A 26,489-nucleotide genomic window follows, 5' to 3' on the forward strand; every position below is an offset into this window, starting at 1 on the left:
TGTAGCATGCTTTACAAGTACTTTGATTGATTGATTGATTGATGTGGATCCCGTAGTAGAGAACTTGTTTGCTTAGTCCTTTTATTAGATTTTCAGTGAAAGTATCTACTCAAATAGTAGTAATCTCATAATTTGAACAGAGCGAGAGAGGTTCTAGAAAGCTGTGAACATTACTAGTCCGACCAAAATTCTTAAATCGATTTTGTCTGTACACTATCCAGCATATTATTTGTTTCTGGAAACATCAAATGTTCAGAAACCGACTTTCCTGAGGACCATTAAAACTTCTACAGTAATTGTAGCACAACTAGTGAACAGTATGTAATTACACTTGCTAGATTTAAAATCATACTTATTTTTATTAATTTAATGCAGATCAATGTTGAATTAAAATGGCTGTAAAGTGAGATGTTCAATTTTTGTACTTAACATTTACAAATAACAAGTTAAGAATCCATGAAATACTGGGCAGGAAAAGTTCAGAACAAAATAACATAATTATTTACTTGCCAGCTATTGTTGAACATAGAGATCGTGGCAGCAGCGGTCAAAAATGTCCAAAGCAGTGAGAAATAATATGTACATATTTCTAGCTTTAGCCTCATCTTCGGGAATTATGTCAACAATTCAACTTTTAATTGAATGGCAAAAACATTATTGCAACCATGTAGAAAAAATCTGACAATGCGTGGCAGATTATAACAGAACAATATTGGTCTACAATAACAAATTGAACATCCGAAACTAGAATTATTTTAATTCATTTTTTAAGTCCCGCGTCAACATTCTGGTATTTACAGAACATCCTGAACATACATTGCATTAGACATCTGTACAATATTTATTAAGGTATAAATGTACAAACCCAAAAACGACTCAGAGGCACAGTTTTAAAAGGCCAAACTCACTGGAACTAATGAGGATTTAAGACAGGTACCAAGAATATTTATAGACTGACTACATCAGATAAAAATGAAAAAAATGAACAAAACCTCAAATAAAACCCAGTTTTTAAGTTGTTCTCCACACCCCTCAATTTATCATATTCCCTTCAAATAAAAATATAAGGTCTACGGTCTAGAAAAAAACCTATTTACACCTGCAATTTTCAGTTGCATTGCAAATGCTGTAATGCATACCCCTCTGTACCACTGAGCAATTCTGTGCTAGTGTTACTATATTTACAAGTGTATATAATATGTGCTCTTCACTTAGCAGTATGATGAAACACATCAGCACTAAATAAAACAAAACTGGAGAGAAATTATTTAGTTGTAGACTAATGTTGCTTCACGGGGGTATACTGTGTTTTGTATCACGTTATTTAAACACATAATATTTTCGTGAAAAGTTGAAGCTCTTCATCGTTAATGTTTTTAGCAAACAACAATTTCCTCTGGTGCTGGTCAGTCCACTTTCACTACGCTGTAAATTTTGGTCACAAACCAAAAACATGCAAAGAAGCCAATCGTTCCTGCAAAAAATATTAAACACATTAGTCAAGCTGCAGAAATGCATACACACGAATATATCTATTCTAAATTAAAACATTAGGACTTTGTGGTATTCGAACAGTGTTTTCCCATCGGTAAATGTATCTATGCTGGTTACATTTATCGCAGAAACCTGATCTTCCTGCATATTCCTCACAGAGTATCTGGAAAATGAAATCTACGTGTAATCAGGTCTAGGCAGAGGGCGCAACACACCCCCTCTCTAAGTTATTTGCAGGCTCAGGAAAGGCACGGTCAAAAGTGCTTAATGTGAGCCGGTGGGGGCCACTGGCACTCATTTTAGGGGAATCGCACTTATTTTTCTTCATCCGACTAGAGAAAGAGCGGGAAAACACACAAAGGGTAAAGAGGGAGGAAGAAAGATGAAAAAAGTAGTCTCAAAGGAAGAAAGAAGGAACTGGCAAGAGTGAGATAAAGGGGCAGGGAGTGTCTTCAAGTGGTTAGAGAGGCATGAGGTTGAAGACTCCACTGCAGCATCTGAGCAGAGTTTTGGGCACCAGCACTCATTTTTTTTTACAAATTTAACATTGACCATCCACAACAGTGAAGTCGGTACTGCCCAGATTCACATGCTTATAAGCCAGGAATAACAGACAGAACCATAAAAACTGAATACAGAACAGCATATGATCTCCTTAGTAGTCGGTCAGAGGTAGTCTGATGAGGAATCTGGGCAAAGAGAGTATCCACAAAAAGTGTTACTAAAACCAAGTTACTTTTTCATTCTAAAGATACCTCTTACTGATTCATCATCAAGAGAAACTCCCCATTTAACCGACGCTGCCTGTATCTCACTAAGACACTGGTCCCTTATGTGCCGGCCATACCATTGGCAGGCTCCCCCAGCGGGTCTGGGGTGCTCACGCCTCTTGAGCTCACGACCTGGCATGAAGCTGGCCTAGAGATACAGGGGGACCTGTATCGGGACGGCAGGCTCCTACCGTTCGAATCCCTGGTTGACGAGACAGGGCTCCCGCTGGGACAGTTCCTAAGGCACCGTTCACTCATCAAGACTCTGTCCACCAGATGGGGAGACATGCAAGAGGAACCAGGCCAACATCTCACCATTCAATACCTACATGTGATGGGACGCGGTAGGCACTTGATCCAATGGTTTGCAGCATCTCTTCATACACACACAGCGCTAGCTCTGACCCTGCTACGTCGTAGGTGAGAGGCAGACCTAAGCCGACCATTGGAGGACAGGGAATGGGAAAGGAAATTAAAAAGCCCAACGCGAATCCCCAGGAACATGAGATTCCAGCAAATACAGCTCTACATACTCCACAGGGCGCACTTCACACCGGAAAAATAAATAGGTACTTTCACTGCACAGATGCGCAATGTCCCCGGGGTGCAGAGGTGGGGGTTGAAATAGTACACATGTTATGGGGCTGCCACAAACTGCACCCCTACTGGCAAGTGGTAGGTGCAGAGCTGCATACTTGTACAGGCCGAGACCTACCCTTTGAATGGTACCTTTATTTACTACACCATTTCCGCAGATCCCACTACAAAAGCATCCTCTCGCTTCTTAGACCTGGGCTTGGTAGTAGCCAAGCGGCTCTTAGCCAAGAAATGAAAGGCAAATGACCCACCGCACATAAGGGCATGGAGGTACTCACTTTTAGCATGGGCCAAGGCAGAAGGGATTGCCATCCTGCGGGAGGAAACGCTGGGACTACGGAAGACACTCATGGCACAGCAATGGGAGGGAATGCTTCAAGCCCTGATGCACCCCAAGGGTGACGACCCTGAGGGGCAATGGTAGGTGGGGAGATGCCCCGAAGGGGGGGAGGAACAACCCGGAAGCGAGCAATTGCACTGACAGGCAGGGGAGCGCGCTCCGCTAGGTGTCTGCGAAGCGCTGCGACATGGGTGGTGGACGGAGGGGGAAAGCTCCTGGGGGGGCTGGGGGGGTGGGGTTGGGGGGTTAGGGGAAGTGCAAATGGGGGAGGGAGAGGCAGGGAGCGAATCACATATCTGAACACACATAAAATGTAAATGTAAATTGATACTTGTATAGCGCACTACTCACCCGCAAGGGTCTCAAGGCGCTTGTACCAATACCGCTGTGGAACCCATCCTGGCTTTCCCTGTGAGGCGTCCACTCCTGGGCACCCCCAAGGTGGAGGCCAGGCATCCTTAGCGTTGTGGGGGCCGTTGTGGAGATTAAGCAAGCTATTGCCCAGAGTTGCAGAGTGGGACTCCATGATTGGAATAGGCACCGAGGCGAGAATTATCAGGTCCATGGAATTGTTTGAGCCCAAGGACCGCCGAGGCGGGGAATTGAACCCTGGTCCCGGGCTAGACCTCTGCATCAGGGTCTGCCTCTCTAACCATTGAGCCACACTTCTCCACATAGATGCTGCTGCTAGTTTTCTTTCCTTACTTTTAAACTCTTGTTGGTTGTTTTCTGTTGACTTATAACATCTGTGCACTTGCCAGAACCGTACCATCTGCATGTTTTGGTACATAGTGAAAAAGAGGAACGGTGTTCAACACATGGCGATGGTTCTCCTTGCGGACTCTACACAATGCATAAACCTCAGCTTGTAGCTGTGTATACAATGACGCCAAACCCATGTGTGGCATGAACCGCTGAATAACTAATGTTTATCTCATGTGGATGGAGGGCTTACTCATGGTGGATTTTATGTGATGCATGTTATTAGCCAGGTTGATGTCTTTATCAAAAATTGAATAAAACAGAAAAAAAAAAAGAGAAACTCCCCATTTAAAGTTGACGAAAAGAGGATGATCGGACGAATATAATACAGGAAGATCAGACAAAATGTTCAGTCCAAACATTTCAAAACACCATGATGAATAAAACAAGCCTCACTCCTCGCCTCCAGATATTTAGGTTCAACACCGATCATCAAGTGACAGATATCAAACAGAGGCAACCCTTGAAAAGCAGTACATCTTGGAAAGCTTGGTCAACAGTCAGCTCAAACAACTCATTAACAAAAGTAATCTACTCAATGACTTCTAGTCTGGCTTCTGAGCCGGCTGCAGCACAGAGACAGCTATACTGCAAATCACCAATACTGTCTGTATCCGCTACAATGAGGCATTCTTCCCTGCAGACCAAAGTAAATTTCCCTGCGGTGCGTGAGACAGTCAAGCACAATATCTTCATTTATACTCTACAAAAACGCATGGTCATTGAAATGAAAGTCCTGGAATGGCTCAAATCTTATTTAGCTAATCCATTGCAAATGAGCACTGCTCACTGTCCAACCCCGTGCCAGTTTCTCAAGGGATCCCACAAAGTCTGTTCTAACTTCTGCCCCCTTAAATGCCTACCTGGAAACTTTGGATAACAAAAAAACCTGGCCTATTTTACTATCAATATGCTGAACATATCAAGCTAAACTTAAAGATATCCTCTCCGAATGAAATCTCTTCTACAGACATCTCTAGGCAAAATACAGTCTTGGATGAATGCTCATCGTTTTAAATTTAATTGCAATAAAACTCAGTTTTTATTGATCACATCACAGCCATTCTCCATTCCAGTGTAACAATAGTGGGATTACATCTATATGCTGTGTGTTCCGTGAGAAACAGACATGCTGCAGTCAATAAATAAGGCACCTCATTTTGGGGATGGGGGTGGATGTAAATCCAATTCTTCAAAATGCAAAACTACACCTATGGGTAAGTAGCCATTTCGTTTTGGAGAGTGAATCCTTTCTGGATGCACATGTTGTGCACTGATTTCTAGCAGTGTCTGGGTTGAAATGAGGTCATGCTCGCAAAGAGGTACTTTTACTCATCATTGTGTCCCATCCGTGTCAGTTGATTTCACTGTTTACACAGTAGTGTTATGTGAAGGTTTGTATCGACAACCAAATGGTTGCCATACAAATGTAATTAATGGAAACATTTGCTATAAAGACTAGATTTTCCCTCCTTTTTCCTCATGAAGTGTGCTCTAGATTTCTCTTCTAGTTGTACCACGGCTTGTGAACAGCATATCTAGCTGCTCTGTAATATACATCATGCAATGGTCCCAAAGGTCACTGAGCCCAAGCTCGCTTGTGCAAAGGAAATAAAGAATTAGTTTCCTTTCTTCATTTGCTAATTTTTTCCCAGGTAGTACATAACTTCCCTTTGAAGTTCTAGCATGTGGCGAGCTCTTTCTGCATGCGTCTTTGGCTGCTGCAAGAATTCTGGCAGTTGTAATGTTTGGTGGTTAACATGGAAGTGCGAGATAACCTTGAGAAGGAATTGTGGGTTTGTTCGCATGATCACTCGTTCTTTGTGGAATTGCAAGTAAGGATCCTGCATCATAAGCCCTTGCAGCTTGCTGACACTGCATAGTGAGGTGATTGCTATTAAAACACTGTTTTCAGTATTATATATTGTATGTCTGCTTTATGCATTGGATCAAAGGGTTTCTTCTATAATTGTCTTAGCACCAAGTTTCGATTCCACATGGGCGAGGTTTCTGATCTCGGCGGTGCTTTCCTCCTTGCACTTTCTAAGAACCTCCTAATTACTGGTAGGTTTAAGAAACTTCTACCCATATGTATGTCACCATGGCTGATAAGTGGAACTTAGGTGATGTGTAGGTGAGATGCACATCAGGCAGGTATGTTATGTTAGGTATTTAAAGACTAATGTCATGTGTTTTATTGTCCAGGAGTCCTTTGTTGCACCAGTGGACAAAGCTCTTCCACACAGCATTTTCTTGTGCTAAGTCTAATGGCTTCCTGCAGGCTCTCTGTGGTTCTCTGTTGCAGTCCCAGATGGCCAAATTCTTAATCTTCAGGAGCCAGGCTGAGGCTGGGTGGTTTTAGGTGACAGACCCGTCCTCTTTGCATTGATAGCAGGTTAAGTGAGACTGGTAGCCTTATCACTTCTCCGTGAGAAATCTCCATCAGTTTTGAGAACGGACTTGTTCCTTATGGTGCTATTAAGATTAGCTTCATGGGTGGCTGCTAGCATTTGTTTACAATTAGGAGGTATCAGATGTATTTGTAGCAAAGCATACGTAAATTTCCCTGAACAATCTCTTGAAAGCAATTGGTGCCAGACTCTCTTCTTCGTCTTTCCTCCTTTGTCTAAAAAAGGCTGACCTTGGTATGTGTTGAAGTTGCTAGGGCCTGCTTGACCGTCTGAGTCACTGGAACCACCTAATGATTCTGAGAATGTAATGTAACTGGCTGGTTCCTTCTAAATCGACCCCAGGTGTTCTGCCTATTTTGACTAGGAAAGGTTGTGAAGTAGTCTTCCTTTAAATAGGGGAAAGCTTTCTCTTTGGTATAATTCTTAATATCTTTTGTGACTTTGTCCGCTACTTTGCGACAGTACTCAGCTGGATCCACTGTAAGTAAATTAATTTTCCTTTATCACGCATGGGTTGCGTTGTGAAATAGAGTACACTTTAAGGTAAATTCCCTTACCTAGGAGTCTGTGAAGAACAATTATTCATTGCGACTGTACACATAGTTACATGCCCTCACTGATTGTCTTATCCCCTTAGATGTCCCCCAACGTCCAGTCCTGACGAGACCCCCACTCTACGGGTCGAAACGCCGTTGACGCCATAGGAAATGAACCATAAAACACAGTGCCTATGATTGTAGATAGCCACTGGTTAATGATTGCTTGTATTATTGCTCATGGTAATTTTCCTTTTTCCTTGTAAATACCCCCAGCAGAAACTTGTACATATTACTTATTGTCACTCAAGTACACTTTCTTTTGTTTCGCTCACAATAACACTTGGGACACTTTGCACTTTTGTTTGAATACTATGTGTACGATGTGTATATAATTGCTGAAATAACTGTTTTGAAATACAAAGAACCTGTTACAAGCTGGTACAATTGTGTCTTGCTTCTCTCTTTGGCATCCTCCCTCTAATACCTTAATTGCTATTAAGCTGTGTTCTGACTTCGCATCGTACATTTATTATGCCATAGGAACCTGTGTTTTCTGGATAAACGCATTGCCCTGGTTCCTTTGTGAGTAGGGTCCCCTTGTTCCCCCCCTTCGTCTTCAATCTATTAAAAGGGCATTCCCCTGAGACAGGTGTTGTTGGTATCCAGATGCAAAGTTTGGACATTTTGTGTTCACTGTGGTGGAAAACAGGCCTACTTTTGGTGGGCTCTATTTTTGGAAACCTGGTCCAATATTTCTTGCTTTATTTACCATTCAGGTGAGACACTTCTTGTCTGATTAACCTGTCCACCTCCAAGTTTTGAATACCTGGGACGTGTGTTGCTACTACGTTAATGTGTACATAACCAATGGATGGCCCATTTTTAAATAACGGGGCTAACTTGGGCAGTACATACACATTTATATGATGGACTGTTTCCCTTGGGTTCCACAGACCCATGGCATTAAAGTGCCTCATGTGTTCTCATCCCATGTGGAATGCATTTGTGATGATGGTCACTGAAGGACTTTGTTGTATGAAAGACCTGCCTACTGCTGTATTGCTCATGTTCCAAAATGCTATTTCATTCTGTACCTTCAGAGTAACAGCCATTAGATCCTTGTGACCATTGGTTCTGTGTATATTCTTGCATTGGTCTCATGTGGAGTCTGGCATATGGAATTAAGGGAATTAAAGAAGTAATTTTGCCCATCAGTTTCCCAAGAATTCACACAGTCAGAGATGGCACCCTTTTGGTAAAGGCGAGCTTTCTCCATCAGTGCCAGGATCCTTTTGGTTGTGAAATTTGCTTTTGTGGGCCCCATAATTTAGCCTTGCTCCTAAAAATGTTTATTTTTTTCCAGTTTAAAGAAGGATTTCTTCAAGTTCAATAAGAATTCAGTTTGTGTGGGGTATGCATAACAATTGTTATATTCTTCTGGCATTGTCTGAATGAGTTTGCCTTTACCATTTAATCATCTAGGCAGTGGTATGGAAAATGCTACTTACCAGTATGCATCTGTTCTTGGCATGTAGAGCTGCAGAGTTGTACACTTAGCATTAGATCGCCACCTGGTGGTGGGCTCGGATGATTGCATGTTGTCGTCTTGGAAGAAGTCTTTGTAGTCACGAGATAGGCGATTCCTCCCTTGGACGATAGTGCGCATGGGCATCGGCTCCATCCTTAGATTGTTTTTCGCCATGATGGAGTTAGTAGAAAGAAGAAAGTATGTCCATGCGTGTATATCTAATTAAGATAAAACTGGAACAGACGCAGGTCCCGGGGAGGCAGGAGGGCGTGTACAACTCTGCAGCTCTACATGCCAAGAACAGATGCATACTGGTAAGTAGCATTTTCCAATCGAGGCATATGAGCTGCAGATTGTACACTTAGCATCGATTGTGCAGCAGTGTCTCCTCTAGCGGTGGTCACCTGTGTCTGTTACAGGAGTTTGAAAGAGAGTTTTAAGGACAGCTTGGCCTACTGCAGCTTGCTGCTTGGCTTGCAGATCAACACAATAGTGTTTAGTGAAGGTGTTTGTTGTAGACCATGTTGCTGCCTTGCATATGTCTTCTAGAGGAATGTTTCCTAAGAAAGCCATGGAGGCTCCTAGTTTGCAGGTGGAGTGCGCTCATAGAGGGAACTGTTAATGTTCGTTTTGCTTTGTGATGGCATATTTGTATACATTTAACAATCCACCTTGCAATGCCTGATTTTGAAATGGGATTGCCTTTATGTGGTGGAGAGAAGGCTACAAATAGTTGCTTTGTTTTGCGAAAGGACTTGGTCCAATGTATTTAATAGAGAAGAGCTCTTTTGACATCTAGTGTGTGTAAAGCTCTTTCTGCTACCGAGTCTGGGTTTTGAAAAAACACTGGTAACTCAACTGATTGGTTTAGATGAAAAGGAGTAATTACTTTAGGAAGGAATTTAGGATTAGTTCTTTGAACCACTTTGTTACAGTGTAATTGTAAGAAAGGTTCTTGTATAGTGAAAGCTTAAATTTCACTAACTCTTCGAAGAGAGGTAGCAACAAGAAAAACTGTTTTCCGTGTAATAAATTGTAGTTCACATTTGTGTAAAGGTTCAAAAGGGGGTCCCATGAGCCTTGTAAGAAAAATGTTTAGGTTCCACACTGAAGAGGGTGGTAACCTAGGAGGAATAATCCTTTTTAATCCTTCCATAACAGCTTTTCTTGCTGGTACTCTAAACAACAACATATGTTGTCTGTTTTGCAGATATGCGGCAATGGCTGCAAGATGTAAACGTATAGATGAATAAGCTAGATTACATTTTTGTAAATGTAGAAGGTAACAGATAATATTTTGGATGGAAGCATCTAAGGGATCAATTTGATTATTATTGCAGTAAATGGCAAATCTTTTCCATTTAGCAGCATAACAAGCTCTAGTAGTAGGTCTTCTGGCTTCTTTAATGATATTCATACAGTCTGGTGGCAGGTTAAGGTAACCAAACTCTAAGACTTCAGGAGCCAGATCGCCAGATTCAGTTGATTTGGATCAGGATGCCCGATGTCTCCATGGTTCCGCGTTAGTATCGATGATGTGAGAGAGTTTTTGGTGTGGAACTAGAGAGAGTTCTATCAGTGTGGTGAACCGCGGTTGGCGTGCCCATGTGGGAGCTACCAGAATGAGTTTGAGAGACTGTTGTCTGAGCTTGCGTGCCACTAGTGGTATTAGTGTGGTTGGCGGAAAAGCGTGCGCAAATCTGCCTGACCAGTTCATCCATATCGCACTGCCCTTGGAAAACGGGTGTGGAAACCTGGCGGCGAAGGTTGGGCATTTTGCGTTTGTGTGTGGCAAACAGGTCTATGTCTGGATGACCCCACTTGTGAAAGAATGGTTGAAGAACTTGCAGATGTAGTTCCCATTTGTGAATCTGTTGTGTCTGTCGACTTAACAGATAGGCTATCTGAATTGTGAACTCCTGGAAGGTGTTCTGCAAGCAGATATATGTTTTGTGGAATGGCCCATCTCTAAATGTTTTGTGCTAGCTGGGACAGTTGCAGGGAATGTGTGCCTCCTTGTTTCTGTATGTAGTACATGGCTGTCATGTTGTCCATCCGGATTAAGACAGCTTTGTTCTGTATTTGTACTTGGAAGGACTTTAGTGCCAGGAAAATCGCCAGCAACTCTAGGTGATTGATGTGAAGCACCTTTTATTGAGCAGTCCATTTCCCCTGAGTTGTGTGGTGGAGCAGATGTGCCTCAAATCCTGTCAGGGATGCGCCTGTTGTCAGTATTATTTGTGGAAGAGCCTCGAGGAACGTCCACCCTCCGGACAAGTTTTTTGTGTTCCACAATTGCAGGGAGAGCAATGTGTGCGGCTGTCTGTCAGTTGTCCTTGTGCCTGATTCCACTGATGTGCTAGACATTCCTGCAATGGACGCAATTGCAGTCTTGCATATGGTACAATAAAAATACAAGATGCCATCATGCCTATTAGTTGCATGAACACTCTGGCTGGGAGAGTGTGTTGGTTTTGAAACCTTGTGACTAAGGCTTGAACGCTCTGTATTCTGGCTGGACTGTGATAAGCTGGAGCTGTATTGGTGTTTATGGTAGGCCCTAGGTATTGATGTACATTAGAGGGCTGTAGATGTGACTTGGTGTGGTTTATTGTAAACCCCAAGCTGTGCAGTGTCTGAATTGTGTGAGATGTGTGTCGAACACACTGGTTGAATGACCTGGCCTTTATGAGCCAATCGTCTAAGTAAGGGAAGACATGGATATGTTGTCTTCGGAGAGGTGCTGCTTCTACTGCTAAGCACTTTGTGAACACTCTTGGTGCTGTTGTTACCCCAAATGGAAGGACTTTGAATTGATAGTGTTGTCCTTTTAGCACAAACCTGAGATACTTCCTGTGAGAAGGATGTATGGGAATGTGAAAGTAGGCGTTTCTGAGGTCTAGTGTAGTGAGGAAATCACCTTGTTGCAGTAATGGGAGCACGTTGTAAAGTGATCATGTGAAAATGATCTGATTGTATATACAGATTGAGAGACCTCAAATCTAGAATTGGTCTTAGTGTCCCATCTTTTTTGGGCATTAGGAAGTAGAGTAAATAGACCCCTGTTCCTTGATGTTGCAATGGAACTAGCTCTATTGCATTTTTTTGTAGCAATGAGAGAACCTCTTGTTGGAGCAGCGTTGGATGTTCTGTGGACATTGGGTGCTGTCTGGGTGGCATATTTGGAGGTGGATGCTATAAGCTCTAGGCAGTAACCATCTGTCTTACCCACTTGTATGTTGTGATGGAATTCCAGACAGGTAGGAACAGTGTTAATCTCTCCCCTACAGGAGTGGTATGCTGTTGGGGGAGCTGAAGGAAGTCACTGTTTAGTGGTGGAAGAGGATACATTTGTTGTTTTTACCTCAACCTCTTCCCTTATTGTGATTACCTCTGTAGCCCCCTCTAAAGTATCCTTTATTAGAGGATGCTTGTGTATTAGTTTTAGAGGAAGTTGAATTGTCTGCTGCAGCTTGTTTGGAGCCTCTTCTGTAAAAGGAGCGATGAAAGGAGCTTCTTGCTTGGGTGGACTGCAAAGCTCCCATAGACTTGGCTGTGTCAGTGCCTTTTTTCATTTTTTCAAGAGCTGTGTCTACTTCTGGACCAAACAACTGGTGTTGGTTGAATAGTTGATTTAATATAGTAGTCTGTACCTCTTGCTTAAATCCTGAAATGCGTAGCCACGCTTGACGTCTAAGAAGGACACTGGTGTTTATTGCCCTGGATGCAGTGTCTGCTACATCTAGTGCACATTTAATGGAGGCGTTAGATATAAGCTTACCCTCTTGTATGAGGTCATCTGCTTGTGCCTTAGATGGATCAGGTAGATGTTGTAAAAGCTTCTCTAGCTGATCATAGTGAGCCCTATCATATCTTGCGAGGAGGGCCTGTGTGTTAGCAATGCGCCATGCATTACTAGCTTGGGCAGCTATTCTTTTCCCTGAAGCATCTATGACTTTGGATTCTTTATCAGGAGGTGGTGCTTCCCCTGATGTTTGTGAATTTGCTCTTTTCCTAGCTTTTGAAACTACTAGGGAGTCTACGGGTAGCTGTCCCTTAATGCAAGCAGGATCTCCCTGAGCTGCTCTGTACTTTTTTTCTATCCTTGCGTTTATGATTCTAGCCCGTACAGGATCTTTAAACACTTTTAGAGCATGTTTAATAACTCCTTTAATCATTGACAGTATTTGCACAGATTTTTAGGAATGTTCAAAAGTGTCTAGTAAAAAGTCCTCTTCTGCCTCATTTGAATGCATGGTGACATTGTGATAGATGGCAGCCCTATTAATTAAGTGTCCAAACCCAATATTGTCTTCTGGAGGAGAAGGTTTAGATGGATATATATCTGTGGGTCAGGTATGCTGTGGGTTTGGATACTCCCAGTCGGGTGAACCTGTTGGGTAGGGAAAAGGGTCATCTGGGTCTTTCCCTCCCCCCATGCTATACTGATCATCATCAGCATCCTGCGGAGGTGTATGTTGTGGAGAATGAAGAGGAGAATTTTGAGGTGAAATGTTTAAAGGGACATAGGAGATGTGGCAGAGTCCTTCTGCTTGACAGGCACTGGAGGTGTAGGTGCATTATCTGACTTCCTCTTCCTGTGTGGTGTGGTGGAAACATGTCCTGTTTCTGGGTCTATGTATATCCTCTTTTGCAAAGGATCAGGTCTAAAAAGCTCCTCTTCTTCAGAAATTGCTTTCGGCGCTGATTTTTTCGGCTCCGGGCCTGGTTTCTGCTTGTCTTTAGCCTTAGGAGTTGTTGTATAGTCCTTTGGCGTAGTTGTTCGGTACCGAAGGTATCGTTTTCGGCTTAGAGACCTGGTTCAAGAGCTTGGAGGCATCGGTAGCAGGCTTTGTAGGTTTCGGCACCGAAGATTTTGGACTGGAAGCTGTTTTGGTCGGCTTGGAAGCGTCGGAAACAGGCTTCATTGGTTTCGGTGCCGTATTGTCTTTAGGAGTCGACGGTTTCTGGGTCTTTTTCGGTACCAGGACTTCTTTCGATTTCCGTGCCGAGGGAGCTGGTTGTATCGGCACGTGCGGTTTGCTCGGTATGGTGCTACCGGAAGGCTTTAATATTTTCTTCAGAGCCCAGCTCGATGGCGGGGCTTTTGAAGCAATGTCTCGGTCTCGACTGGGCCCGGAAGGCGGAGTTTTGACCTTCGCCTTTGGTTTAGGTGTTCGGGCTGGGGTAGGGGCAGTAGTACTCACGCGTTGACGTGATGGTATGGAGTCATCTGCCTCAGATACGATCTGGAGATCATCGGAATCTTCCTCGGGACACATGTAAATTGTAAATCGATACTTGTATAGCGCACTACTCACCCGCAAGGGTCTCAAGGCGCTTGTACGGATACCGCTGTGGAACCCATCCTGGCTTTCCCTGTGAGGCATCCACTTCTGGGCACCCCCAAGGTGGAGGCCAGGCATCCTTAGCGTTGTGGGGGCCGTTGTGGAGATTAAGCAAGCTATTGCCAGAGTTGCAGAGTGGGACTCCATGATTGGAACAGGCACCGAGGCGAGAATTATCAGGTCCGTGCAATTTTTGAGCCCAAGACCCACAGAGGCGTGGAATTGAACCCTGGTCCCGGGCTAGACCTCTGCATCAGGGTCTGCCGCTCTAACCATTGAGCCACACTTCTCCACACATGGACCTTCGTCAAAGATATCCACCGGTTCCGGAGCTGATCTCTGCATGTCGCGTCGACAGGCCCTCCGATCTCGAATGGTCTTCTTCGATAGAAAGGACGCACAAGCTGTGCAGCTCGACTCGTCGTGTTCCGGTGATAAACACAGGTTAAACACCTTGTGATGGTCGCTGTGTGGAAACTTTGCTCCACACCGGGGCATCTTTTGAATGGTGTCCCTGCCATGCGGTGTAGGCCTCACCACATGGGTAGGCCCGACAGCCTGCGTCGACGACCGGAATCGAAGTGATGAGGTCAAGTCTATGTATATTGAAGTGAAAGTTTGTTTTTTGAAAGTTTTGAGCGTCGAAGTCTTTGAAAAGTAGATTTCATTACAAGACCGGAGGCTACATTATGCATTATTCTTTAATAAGCAACTCACACAGCCGCACTACATCATAAAGGATAAGTTCTAGAACAAACAGTGTACAAAGGATGTAACTAGGATATGATCTGCCTCTTTTAAAAGCGGCTCGCCAGCAGATAAGTCACTACTTCTTATCTCTCCTTACTTTAGAATGATTTGATTTATATTGCTGTACATTTATACTTACTTTAGAGTGATTTGATTTATATTGCTGTACATTTATACTTCCTGAGCGTTTCTTAATATCATTATGTTGTTTGCTATGCCTTTATGCTCATTTCTTCGTCCTGTGACGCCTTAATTCTTATTTTTCTACTGCTGATATTGCTTTATGCGTCTTTGCCTTGACCCGATGTTCCCTCATACCTATTTCCAATGCCCGATGTTCCCTCGTGGGTGGTGCTGGTTTGATCCCACTCCAACCCCCCTCCCTTGGACTTCCAATTTTCGGTTGTCCTTACCTTACTAATCTCCCTGCGCGACCACGCTCCGTCTTTCTAAACGTCCCCCTCTTTCAGCGCTTTCCAAAATGCGCTTTGCTTCGATCGCTTTACAAATGCGCTTCGCTTCACATTGAACGAAAGGACATTAGCAACGCTTGCGTTGCGTGCCCCCTTCCCTAAGCCACTTTCCTCTTCTCCGATGGCTGAGCTCGAGCGCTCCTCGTATCCTGACAGTTGCTCTGCTTCAGCCGTCGGAGACACCCTGCTCATCGTTAAACGCTACGCTCATTATCTATTCCTGCTACTTAATTAGATAAACTAACTATCGATATAATTAAGATATTTTGAATACTATTATTAATTCCCTACTGGTACTATTATTACTAAAAACTCACCCCCGGCTCCCTATATCCTATTATTACTAAAAAAATCACCCCCTACCCTATAATCTACATACCCTACCCCATATAAAAAAAAAAAATTAAAAAAAGGAGACTACCCTTTACATTTTGAAGTTACCCAAAAAAAAAAAAAAAAAAAAAAGGAGGAGAAAGAGAGTTGGACTCTTTATTAACAGAGGAAAAGTCTTATTACTTACCTCATTAATACCATTTTAGTTTCCCCTTATTTCTTCTTCACCATGTCTGACATGGATTCTGAGGATGCCATGGCAAGCTCACCTGCACCTATTGCTAATTCTTTAAAAAAATTCCTTCAACAGGAGATTAAATCCTGTATGATGTCCTCTCTCAAGGAAGTCATGCTCTCTAAAAGACCGTGTGATTCCCAAGACCCCCCCCCTTATTCACGGCAAGAGACCCAGAAAAACTAAAAATTGTGAAAGCACTACTGGCCCAAGCGCCTCTCTTTGTAAGGGAGGTCCTAGCACCTCAACTTGGATGGGGGGCCACCGCGCCCCACTTGAACCTGATGTCCCTCGGGACACTCCCTTGACCGGTGTCCATGGCGGCACAAATGTGTACGGTGTCCCTCGCGACACACCTTGGAATAGTGCTAATCCAAAAAAGAACTCTGGTTTTGACTCCTCCTCCTCCTCCTTTGACGACAACTCCTCAAAAGACCCCTCCGACGAATTTGTCTTTGACCTGGACGAAATCCAGCAAGACTTCAATTCTCAACCTGATCCCGAACCAAGTTCTAAAAATACTATTTTGAACCCTATTGGAGAAGAAATGTTCTCTCCCTTAAACATCTCTCACCCTAATAGCTCAAAATGGTTCCCCCAGGAACATGTCTCCCAGTTTGTCACACGTTGGTTGAGAAACCTATTGGATAGAAATACTAGAAATACAATGAGGTCTGAATCCCCCAGACCTACCATTGAGGAGAGGGTCTGTCAAACCCCCAACCTAGATCCAGACCTTATCAAATTCCTCTTTAAATTGGGGCGAGACCCTAGAAAAGGACTGGAGAGAGCCCTTAAAGGCTGCCAAGACCGTCTTTTAGATGTCCTAGGACCACTGGTTAGAATTTTAGATATGGCCGAACAATCCCATCTCTCCTCTACCCCCTTGAACGTCGATCTCGTTCGAGGATGGAGCCAAAGAGCCATTGTTCTACTTGGCAATGCTAACGCCAGTCTAAATATTGAAAGAAGAAGGTCCATTTTAAACAAAATTAACCCTAAATTAGGGGACATGGCAGAAAAAGAACCCTCCCAAAATTCTAAAGGTCTCCTTTTCGGAGAAGATATAATCAAAGAGATCGGTAAATACGTCTCTACCTTTACTGCTCTCGATAGGGCTCAAAACAACCTGAGACGAGTCTTTAACACAAACCTTTTTGGTCAGGCCGGCAGAAGGGGTCGCTCTTCCGGCCGAGGAAATCAACGACCCTATTCATCATTCAGGGGATCTGGAAGAGGCTTCTATCCCCCTAGACAACCCTTCTTTCCCCAAAGAGGAAGGGGTCCAAGAAACCGTGGTTCCAGAGGTCTCGGTGCTCCCAACACCTCAAACTCTACCAGTAAGTACTACTCCTCTTTCTTCTTTCCCTCCCATTGTAGGGGGCCGACAAACAATTTTATCATGTTTGGAATTCAATCACCCAAGATCCATGGGTTCTAGAAACTGTCTTGGGTTTCAAGATAGACTTTTTACAGATCCCCTTCCAATCACACTTACCCCAACCCTTTGTCCTTTCACAAGATCAGGAAAAGATCGTGGAGGAAGAAATTATTTCTATGCTCAAAAAGGGCGCAATAGTGGAGGTTCCCTGGTCCGATGCAAGATTCATAAGCACTCTTTTTCTTGTTCAGAAAAAGGACAAAGGGTGGAGACCGGTAATAAATCTTCGAGAAGTCAACAAATTTCTGGTCTATCGTCACTTCAAAATGGAAGGTATCCACCTTCTAAGAGATCTCCTTCTCGAAGGAGATTGGATGGTCAAGTTAGACCTGAAGGATGCCTACTTCACCATCCCAATGTACAAGGAACGTCAAGCTTTCCTTCAATTCGCTTGGAAAGAACGTCTTTACCAATTCCAAGCTCTTCCCTTCGGCCTCTCTTCTGCCCCTTGGTGTTTTACCAAGATCATGAAGTGTATTGTTACAATTCTAAGAGAAAGGGGTATCCGTCTCATCATCTACCTGGACGATATCCTTATCACGTCCCAATCCCATTCAGACCTCCTAAGAGATCTGAATACTTCAATGAACTTAATAGAGAGTCTAGGATTCATCATCAACAAAGAGAAATCCATTCTCTCTCCCTGCAAGACCATAGATTTCCTTGGCTTCACTCTGGACACTGTCAAATGTCTTCTCCTTCTTCCTACCAAGAAGATTGCCAAAATCCGGAAAGAGATCAGGTCCGTCTTGAAACAAGAGTCTTTGACACTCCGCGAACTAGCCAGACTTCTCGGGCTTCTTTCTTCTTCCATCCAGGCCATTTTCCCTGGTCCCGCCAATCTTGCCAGGAAACTTTGGATGTTCTGTCTAGAACACAAAATTTCCCTCAGGGCGGAATATCTTCCAGGGAAGTCAAACATTTCTGCAGACTGGAATTCAAGATTCCTTGTAGATTTTTCAGACTGGAAACTCGATGTGAACGTCTTCAATTCCCTTTTCCACTTTTGGGGCCCTATAGACGTGGACTTATTTGCCAGCAGGCTTACCTTCCAACTTCCCAACTATTTCAGTTGGATGCCGGACCCGGGCGCTCTTGCTGTGAACGCCTTTCTCCAACCATGGTCTCACTTCCTGGGTTATGCCTTTCCCCCTTTCGCCATGATTCAGAGGGTCCCCCAGAAAGTCAGATTAGAACAATGCCTTCTGATCCTAATTACTCCCTTTTGGCCGTCCCAAGCTTGGTTCCCGACAGCCCTGGAACTAGCATGCGACATTCCCTTTCTGATAACAGCCTCTCCAGGCCTGGTCTCAAACGCAGACGGGGAAGATCATCGTCTTATTCTCGAGGGGAATTTGAACCTTCTTGCTTGGAAAGTGTCAGGCAATCTAACGAATTGTATGGACTTTCGTCAACAGCTCTCTCTCTTCTCGGAGAATCTTGGGCACCAGGAACACACCTCAGGTATAACAACATTTGGAAGAAATGGTTTCATTGGTGCCTGGAAAGGAATCTCGATCCCGTGGAGACTCCTGTCGTCAATATCGTGAATTTTCTGGTCGAACAATTTGACAGAGGCCTTTCTTATCGCTCTATTAATTGTTTCAGATCCGCAATCTCCGCGGGCCATTCCCCCATCAACGGTAAATCGGTAGGTAAAAATCCTATTATTTGTAGAGTCCTCAAGGGTATAAGATTGAGGAGACCTCCTAAACCTAAGTATCAGACCCTTTGGGATGTTAAATGTATTTTAGACCTTTTTTGTTCTTGGCCTGATAACTCTTCCCTTAATAGAAAATTTCTCTCCTTCAAACTCGCCACTCTATTGTGCCTAGTTTCCTGTAGAAGAGTTTGACATCAAAAGCTTAGACATTTCTAATAGATGTTATGACATATTTGGTGTCAAATTTGAGTTAATCAGAAGGACGAAAACCATGTCAGATTTTATCTTTTATCCTCGTTTTGACACCTTCCCTAAACTTAGTGTTGTTGCTTGTATGAAAGAGTATGACTCTAGAATGTCTCTCCTACATCCTAACGATGCAAATCAACTTTTAGTTTCTTTTGTGAAACCTTTTAAACCTGTCTCTTCCACTTCTATAGCTAGATGGGTTAAGTCTACCATGAGTCTTGCTGGTATCGACCTCTCTAAATTCCAAGCACACTCTATCAGAGGAGCTATGGCCAGTAAATCCTTCTGGTCAGGTGGTAAGTTGGATGATATTTTGAAAGCTGCTGACTGGTCAAATGCTAACACCTTTGCTCGTCATTACTGCAAGCCTATCGAGCATATGTCTGATGTTGTCCTTCGGGGCTACGAACATGCATAATGTAGCCTCCGGTCTTGTAATGAAATTGCGATTCTCCTATTAACATGACCAGAGAATCTGGATTTCATTAAAGACACGGAGGCTGACATTATCCCTCCCTCCTCCCTTTTACAACTTTGATATGTCTTTATGAAATTATCTACTGCTTCAATTGCTGTTAATCTCTTATTATACCCATGCTATAATTGTTTTTGAGATTTTATAGCTCTATAGGCTCTTGATTCTTAATCATCTCTTTCTTTCAGGCAATTCTATTTGACTGGATTTCCATTGAGGAGCTTTCCATTATGATATTGGAGATACTGGAGTTCCTTCCTCGATGTTTCTTCTTGATTCTCTCCGTTTGTGAAGTCCTTCCTGCTGCTGCGATTCTTTTAAAAGAGGCAGATCATATCCTAGTTACATCCTTTGTACACTGTTTGTTCTAGAACTTATCCTTTATGATGTAGTGCGGCTGTGTGAGTTGCTTATTAAAGGATAATGCATAATGTCAGCCTCCGTGTCTTTAATGAAATCCAGATTCTCTGGTCATGTTAATAGGAGAATCGCAATTTTCGAACCGGAGCGGAAAAGTTGCATCCGAACCCAGTGGCGGAAAAAAACAATCTAAGGATGGAGTTGATGCCCATGCGCACTATCGTCCAAGGGAGGAGTCACCTATCTCGCGACTACAAAGACTTCTTCCAAGATAACAACAACATGCAATCATCAGACCCCAACACCAGGTGGCGATCTAATGCTAAGTGTACAATCTGCAGCTCATATGCCTTGAACACATATTTCCCCTGCCTTCTCAAGTGCGCTGTCATCGCAGTCAAACATTTTATAAACATGCTAAGTGCAGACTCATTGTAGCTGCTCCCCTTCTATTGTGGTGGTGGAACTACAAGGTTACCATTTGTTTTACCATGTCATTGTCCTTCTTAATCTACTAGGTGTCATACTCGACTGTGCCAAACGGTTGCTCTCCCGTGACTAGAGTGTTTGTGACATTCTAGAGCACCTCATGCTTTAAACACCTAGACTCCGTCAAGCATGTCTTCTTAGGGTGGTGCCTGTACACAGCTGCCTACTAGCCATGCACACAATCTCCAGGCAAGACAAGAGTCAGGTGTTTGACATAGCCTTGCCCACTGTTTGCCCTCTTTCTGTATTGTTTGGAGTGGTGCTGCATCAACTCCTCGATTTCCTCCCACTTTTAAAGTCCATATTTACTGCACAGCTCACTGGAGTTGGCGATTCTCCTTTTGGTGAAGATGCTCTGTCTACTTTTCACTGCACCACTTCCATTCTCTAGCTTTCCATCTCAGGGGGAAGGCCTGTAAACAGTGTGGCCTTAGTTCTTTCCTTGGCTGTGGCCATTATGATTGAGCCCAGCACTGAACTGCCCTTCATGTACATGGGATATTTTGAACTCCACCTTAAAAAGCCTCCTTACCATGATCTAAAATACTTGGGAGCACTGGGAGTCATGAAGTCCTTTTGTGATGGCATGAGGCTTCTCGCCGAAAGAAAGATTGTGACTGTTCTTCATTTAGCTGTACCCCATACTTGTCTGCAGCTCTCTTTACCAGGGCGTTGCATGTGGTAATGCATTTTTGGGGGACAAGGGGGGTAGTCAGGGGTGCACTTCGACCTGCTCCTCTTTATGACCCCCACCTTTCACAATACTCCAAGGGATTCAAAACCCTTTTAGGAATTCCTCAAAACCTTCTTATTTTGTAGAATTGTCATCATTTTGGCTTTCCTTTTGACCTTGAGGGCTCTTTGTTCGGCAAGAAGGGTGGGTGTCGCCTTTCTTTTCAGTCAGCGTTTCATGTTTTGTCAACCCCTCCCTCCCGAGGTCTTGATAGCTTTCTAGCGTCAAAATGGTGCTCTTGCGCCGAGACCCATGGGATTCTCTTTATGTGGTCTTTCCTTCGCTCGTCTAGGATTTCGGTGTAGAGAGGATCTTTGTGTCTGAAGACTTAGTCTCTGACCCACTGTTTCTGAGGGGTTACCAAGCATGCCTCTTGTGTTCTTTTGTCCATGTCTTCCTCTATACTTATCCCTTTTTAGGGATAACCACAAACTCTTTGATGTCTGCCCCTGCGCATCTCAGTTTCCTCTGTGTTTTCTTTTTCATCACTGGACAGAGACACTTGTGGGGAAACTTGCTGTGTGCATCGTGGTGTTTGATTTCCACCTCTGTTTTTCCCTAGTACTGAACTCTGAGCATGTCCTAGTCTTCGGCGCTGTGGTCCCTGAGCAGGCAGAGGTTGCATACTTTGTGGCTGTCTTTTTGTTTAAATGTATGATAGCACTTGGGGCAGAACATAAATGGAGTATTCTCCATTTCCCCGAGTGATTCCAGCCCCCAGATGCACATTCTTAGACCACCTGCAGTGAACTCCCTGGTATGGTGCACCAACATATTTCAGTGATATTCGATGATGGTTAGTCTACATTCGATGGTTCTTTCCTTCTCACTGGTATTCAGGAGTCTTCTGGATGCTCTGCTCATTGCTATGTTGATAACTTTTTACATTTCCTCCAACAATCCTGAAGCCCTGACTTCTGACTCCAGACCCAACGAGGAAAAAATATCTAAACATTTCTACAGGAGCTTTCAGGTTCCACGTCTGACTTTTGTTGACAAGGCCCAAAATGTTTTTAACAAATCAATTCCATAACCAACCACTAGAGGGCAGAATAATGCACAGCATGCGAATCCAGAAAAGATTCCAACTTCAAAAGTGGTGCTGCCATATAAGATGAGACCTGAACTATTGTAATTGAGAGCTTTTTGTAATTCTCTCAACCAAACACCATATAGGCTCAATCAGAGAAGTGAAGAAATGCCTTGTCAATCTTTTTGAAAAAAGCTTAATAAAGTGGTTGTAAAAAAGTGACAGTCATGCTTTTTTACTGGTGCTTCTTGTCCATATGTCCATGTCTGCCTTACACATTGCAGACGTATTGCTGGTGCTGTCGCTGTGAATGTTTATGCAGCTTGGGGTACACAGGGTGATACTCGCAGTACTAAAGATAAAAATTATTTTGCTGGAGAGGCTAACACCCCAGGATTATGCTCTAGGACTGTTTTCTTTCACGTGCTCCAGGAATTTGTTTTCTCCAAACAGTCTTTCCATTGCAAAGGACATGTCCAGATGCCGGACTGGAATAATCCTAGAGAAAATAGAAGAACTCCTACAGTACAGTCTTCAAAGTCCCATGCAGAGGACAAGAGCATCTACATTATCTAAAGAGCTATGAAGCACTTATTTTGACTCATTCACTCTTTCTTTGACTAACTAAGAGAAGGGTGCACTCATCAATTCTGGCTAATGGGTTGGTACCATATCCACCGTCCACAAATTAAATGAGTACCAATTTAGGAGGCATGATGCCAAGCGATGAGGGAAACACTTTGTGTAGATGGTGTAATGGCAGAGTTTTTGGCTCTATTTAGCAGTGATATAGATCTTAATCTTGCTCACATCTAGGATAGGTATTCTTAGCTTGTGTTGGCCCTTTTAAGCCCTTTCTTCCAGACCTAGAAGAGGATAGCTGCTTAATATGATAGATCCTTTATTCTTGACTTTAACCTGTCTATTGCCTATTGGCTTTGACATACTTGACACATTGGTATGGTTTATGTAGGTATTCTGACAGAGCTAAGGGGTATTTCATCCCTTTCAGGCCTACAGGCCTAGAACTAGAGGGACTCCATCTTGATGGAGCTGAGAGGCTTCAAGGGTAAAGGTAATGTTTATAGTTAAGGCTGTTGTGTGCTAGAGGAAAATCCAGTTAGGACTGCTTCTTATCCGAGGAATGTGTTTTTCTCTTGGGCCCAGACGTAACATGCAGATGCGCACTGCGGTTGCGTGGAAGCCAGGGAGCTGGCACAGGAATTCGGTAGGAGACAGCCCTCTGTTGGAAATTTCCATGAGGGGAGGGGAATCCATATTAGCGAGCTGCAGGAAAGGAGGAGTGTTCATTCCAGCTTGTGTGCAGTTCAGCCTGGAGCTCAGAACAGCTTGGAGCTCAGAACAGCTGGGAGCTCAGTTCAGCTTGGAGAGAGAGAGAACAGGATGTCTGCTGGAGCTGCAGAATAGAGTGCAGTTCTTGAATGGAGAAAGAAGGCAGACGATTGCTGAAGATGAGGAGAGAGAGAGCAGTGCAGAGAGCATCAAAGAAGGCTGTCAGCTGGAGCAACTGAAACAGAGGCGTGGTGATGTGGTGAAGGAGGGAGAGACAGAGAGAGCCCTAATCCCACCAGAGGCAGAGAGAGCCCTAATCCCACCAGAGGCAGAGAGAAATCTTCCTTCTAATAGGTGAGGTAGTCTGAACTAAGTCCCCTTTACAATTCTTATTCCCTAGGCTATTGTATGTCTAATCTTTTCCCTTTCAGCGGTGTGTTAAAAGATCCTGTTACCCCACAGATAAATTGTATGTCTAATCCTTTTCTTTCAGCGGTGTGTTAAAGTTACTGCTAGTTATAGAGACCCCATAGTTTTGTATATGTGTACTTTATTATTGTTACAATAAACATCCCCATTGAACTACAGTGCATGAGTTTTTCTATGATAAAGCTAGCTTAGCTTCTAGCCAGTTGCCGTTGAGCCACTGATGGATCAGAAGGGAGTAGGAGCGCTTAAATCAAGGAATAACTCAATCACATAGTGTGTATATCTTTGTCCCCATACAGTGAGGGTAATCCCCTTTCCTAGTAGGTATTACTGTTTGAACAGATGCTACCCCTGATCAGGTAAGTAATAGTGAGGGAGAGAGGAGACCTGCAACTAAGGGACCAAGTTAGTACACCCTCCCATAATCCTGTAAACAGCGTCTTCTGTTCCAAAGCATGGGTAACCTTTTTCTCCTAGTCAGATGTTACAGCCAGAACAGATGCTGCCCCTGATCCGGTAAGTCTGAATAAATAGAGAGAACAGGGAGCCCTTGAGCTAGGGAATTGTTGACACTAAGTAATTCGGCTATCCCATAATATTATTGTAGTAGCAGACCCTTAGTGAAGAGACATATATCTGAAGGTGTTCATAGGAATGTGGTCGTCGTTGATATACGGCGTTAGTGAGAGCGCTGGGGTGGACGACCAGCGTGTATACCCACAGGATTGTGGCTTGTGTAAGTGAGAGCGCCAGGGGGGATACTGGCGTGTAGGTTTGCCGGATTGTAAACCGTTTGGAAAAGAGAGCATTGGGTTCTGCAGGCCCATGTGTAGACGCACCGGATTGTGTGTCATATCTGCCCTGGGGTAGATTAGTCTGGGTCTGAGTGGCCGCGAGACTATAAGGTATCCTTAGTAATCAGTGAGTATTCTTAGTATCCCTATAGATTTAGTGGTGTTTCTAATAATATGAGCTTGTATATTGCGAGTTCCCCATCCTCAGGTAGGTACCCAGGTGCCTGGATAGATGGTCCTGAGGAGGGAGGTGGTTACGTTCTGGCTGGGTTGGAGGGGCCCCTAGGGGCTGATCCCATCTAATCAGAAAACCCGGCCATGACAGATGGTAAGAAGGTGCATTTGGGGAGAAAGAGGAACAATGGAAATCCACTGCAGCACTATTTGGCAGATGTAACTTGTGCCAAGCTCTCAAGGTGGGCATGCACATTCAGATTTGTTGGAGTGGATCGAGCTGAAAGTTGCATGCATTTTGACAGCCGGGTTAGACAAAGGCTTACACATACCACAATGACAAGTTTGATAAAGGCTTCTTCAATGGGGTGCATGAATTTCTTGGTGAAGATTACACTTCTTTTCATTTCTGAGTCTCTGCAGCTTTCTGGATCACGACATATGGGGGACTCTTAATGTACCATTACAATAACATTTTAGTTCAAAGCAGTTACAAGCTACTAATCCTTTGTATCATCTTTCTAGTCTCTGTAAAACTTAGGAAAGTCTTGCGCATCCCAACTCAGCTCTTCGAGTGTAAGCTTTGGAGTGGGTGTCCTCAGTGAAAAGTTTCTCATTAGACCTTTGTATCATCTTTCTAGTCTCTGTAAAACTTAGGAAAGTCTTGAGCATCCCAACCCAGCTCTTCGAGTGTAAGCTTTGGAGTGGGTATCCTCAGTGAAAAGCTTCTCATTAGACAAACCAGAAGGTATCCTCTTTTAGATGTGCTCAATGGGAGATCAGTCACATGGCTGTCCAGTAAAAATGCGAGTAACACCACCAAGCCCTGCATCAATGAAGTAAGACCGTTGGTAAACTTTAAGACTGATAACCTTGGTGGAAGTACTGACGTCTTTGAGTCAGACACACACTGAGACTACATCAATGACTCTGGTGCAGTAGTCGAAAGCACAGATTGTGGCACCTCTCAGAACAATAACCTGATATCTGGTAGGAAATTGGAGGATTGCTTACACCTATGCTATTGCGTCTAGGAGAGCTCAGTTCTGTAACATTGACACCAATGATACTGTCCATTCTGACCCTAATTTTGAGACTACAAGTCTACTATGCCATAGTTTATAACTCCCGATTATGAGCCAAGGGATTGAAGTGCTACAACTGAAAAGGCCTAAATGTTTTTATGCAACCTAGCATGGTTTCCGAATATATAACGCTTTGGAACCAAATGATTATTTTATGTGGGAAAAAACCAGTAGAATTAACTTCTGCAACAGAAATACATTTACTAACCAATCTAAAGGTACTGTCTATAACTGGGAAACTTCTAGAAGGATATACATATTCCATGTGTGGTTCTACTCATAAGATATATTAATTTTACAGATGGTGCTTGAAAGTAGGAGCAGCACAACATATAGTAACACGCAAACCTACTCACACAGTACATGTTGTATTTTGCTACGCACATACCTGTTGTAGATCCTTGAGGTGAGGTGCTTTTGTGCAATGGTGTGTCGAGGTCACACTAGTGTTCCTGCCTCCTCTCCACCCTATCAGGAACCAAACATTGGGAAGTGGGCAATAGGCAAAGTATGTGTGCGTGCGCTTCAGCTGAATGGGTCCAAGTGTTTTTCCACTTGATTCTTCCTTGCCCAACAGCTAATGTCAATACTACCCCCCCTATTTATATTGTCTTCACTGTTCTTTTTCCTGCCTTATGTAAGAATGGTCTCCATGTGTGTATGGTAGAATTCTCAGCACACAGTCTTACTCTCA

The 26,489-nt window shown here is 43.7% G+C and overlaps 1 protein-coding gene across 1 annotated transcript in view; it reads right to left on the reverse strand.

The window, feature by feature from the left end:
* Nucleotides 1-339: 339 nt before the first annotated feature.
* TM9SF2 (transmembrane 9 superfamily member 2) overlaps nt 340-26,489 on the reverse strand; it is a 395,116-nt gene continuing 368,966 nt past the window's right edge. The window contains exon 17 of the mRNA XM_086934380.1: nt 340-1,474. Coding sequence (XP_086790506.1) covers nt 1,407-1,474 — 68 coding nt within the window. The 3' untranslated portion in view covers nt 340-1,406. The remainder of the gene's footprint in view (nt 1,475-26,489) is intronic.

This window comes from Lissotriton vulgaris, chromosome 8 (assembly GCF_964263255.1).
Source record: "Lissotriton vulgaris chromosome 8, aLisVul1.2, whole genome shotgun sequence".
Taxonomy (NCBI): Eukaryota; Metazoa; Chordata; class Amphibia; order Caudata; family Salamandridae; genus Lissotriton; species Lissotriton vulgaris.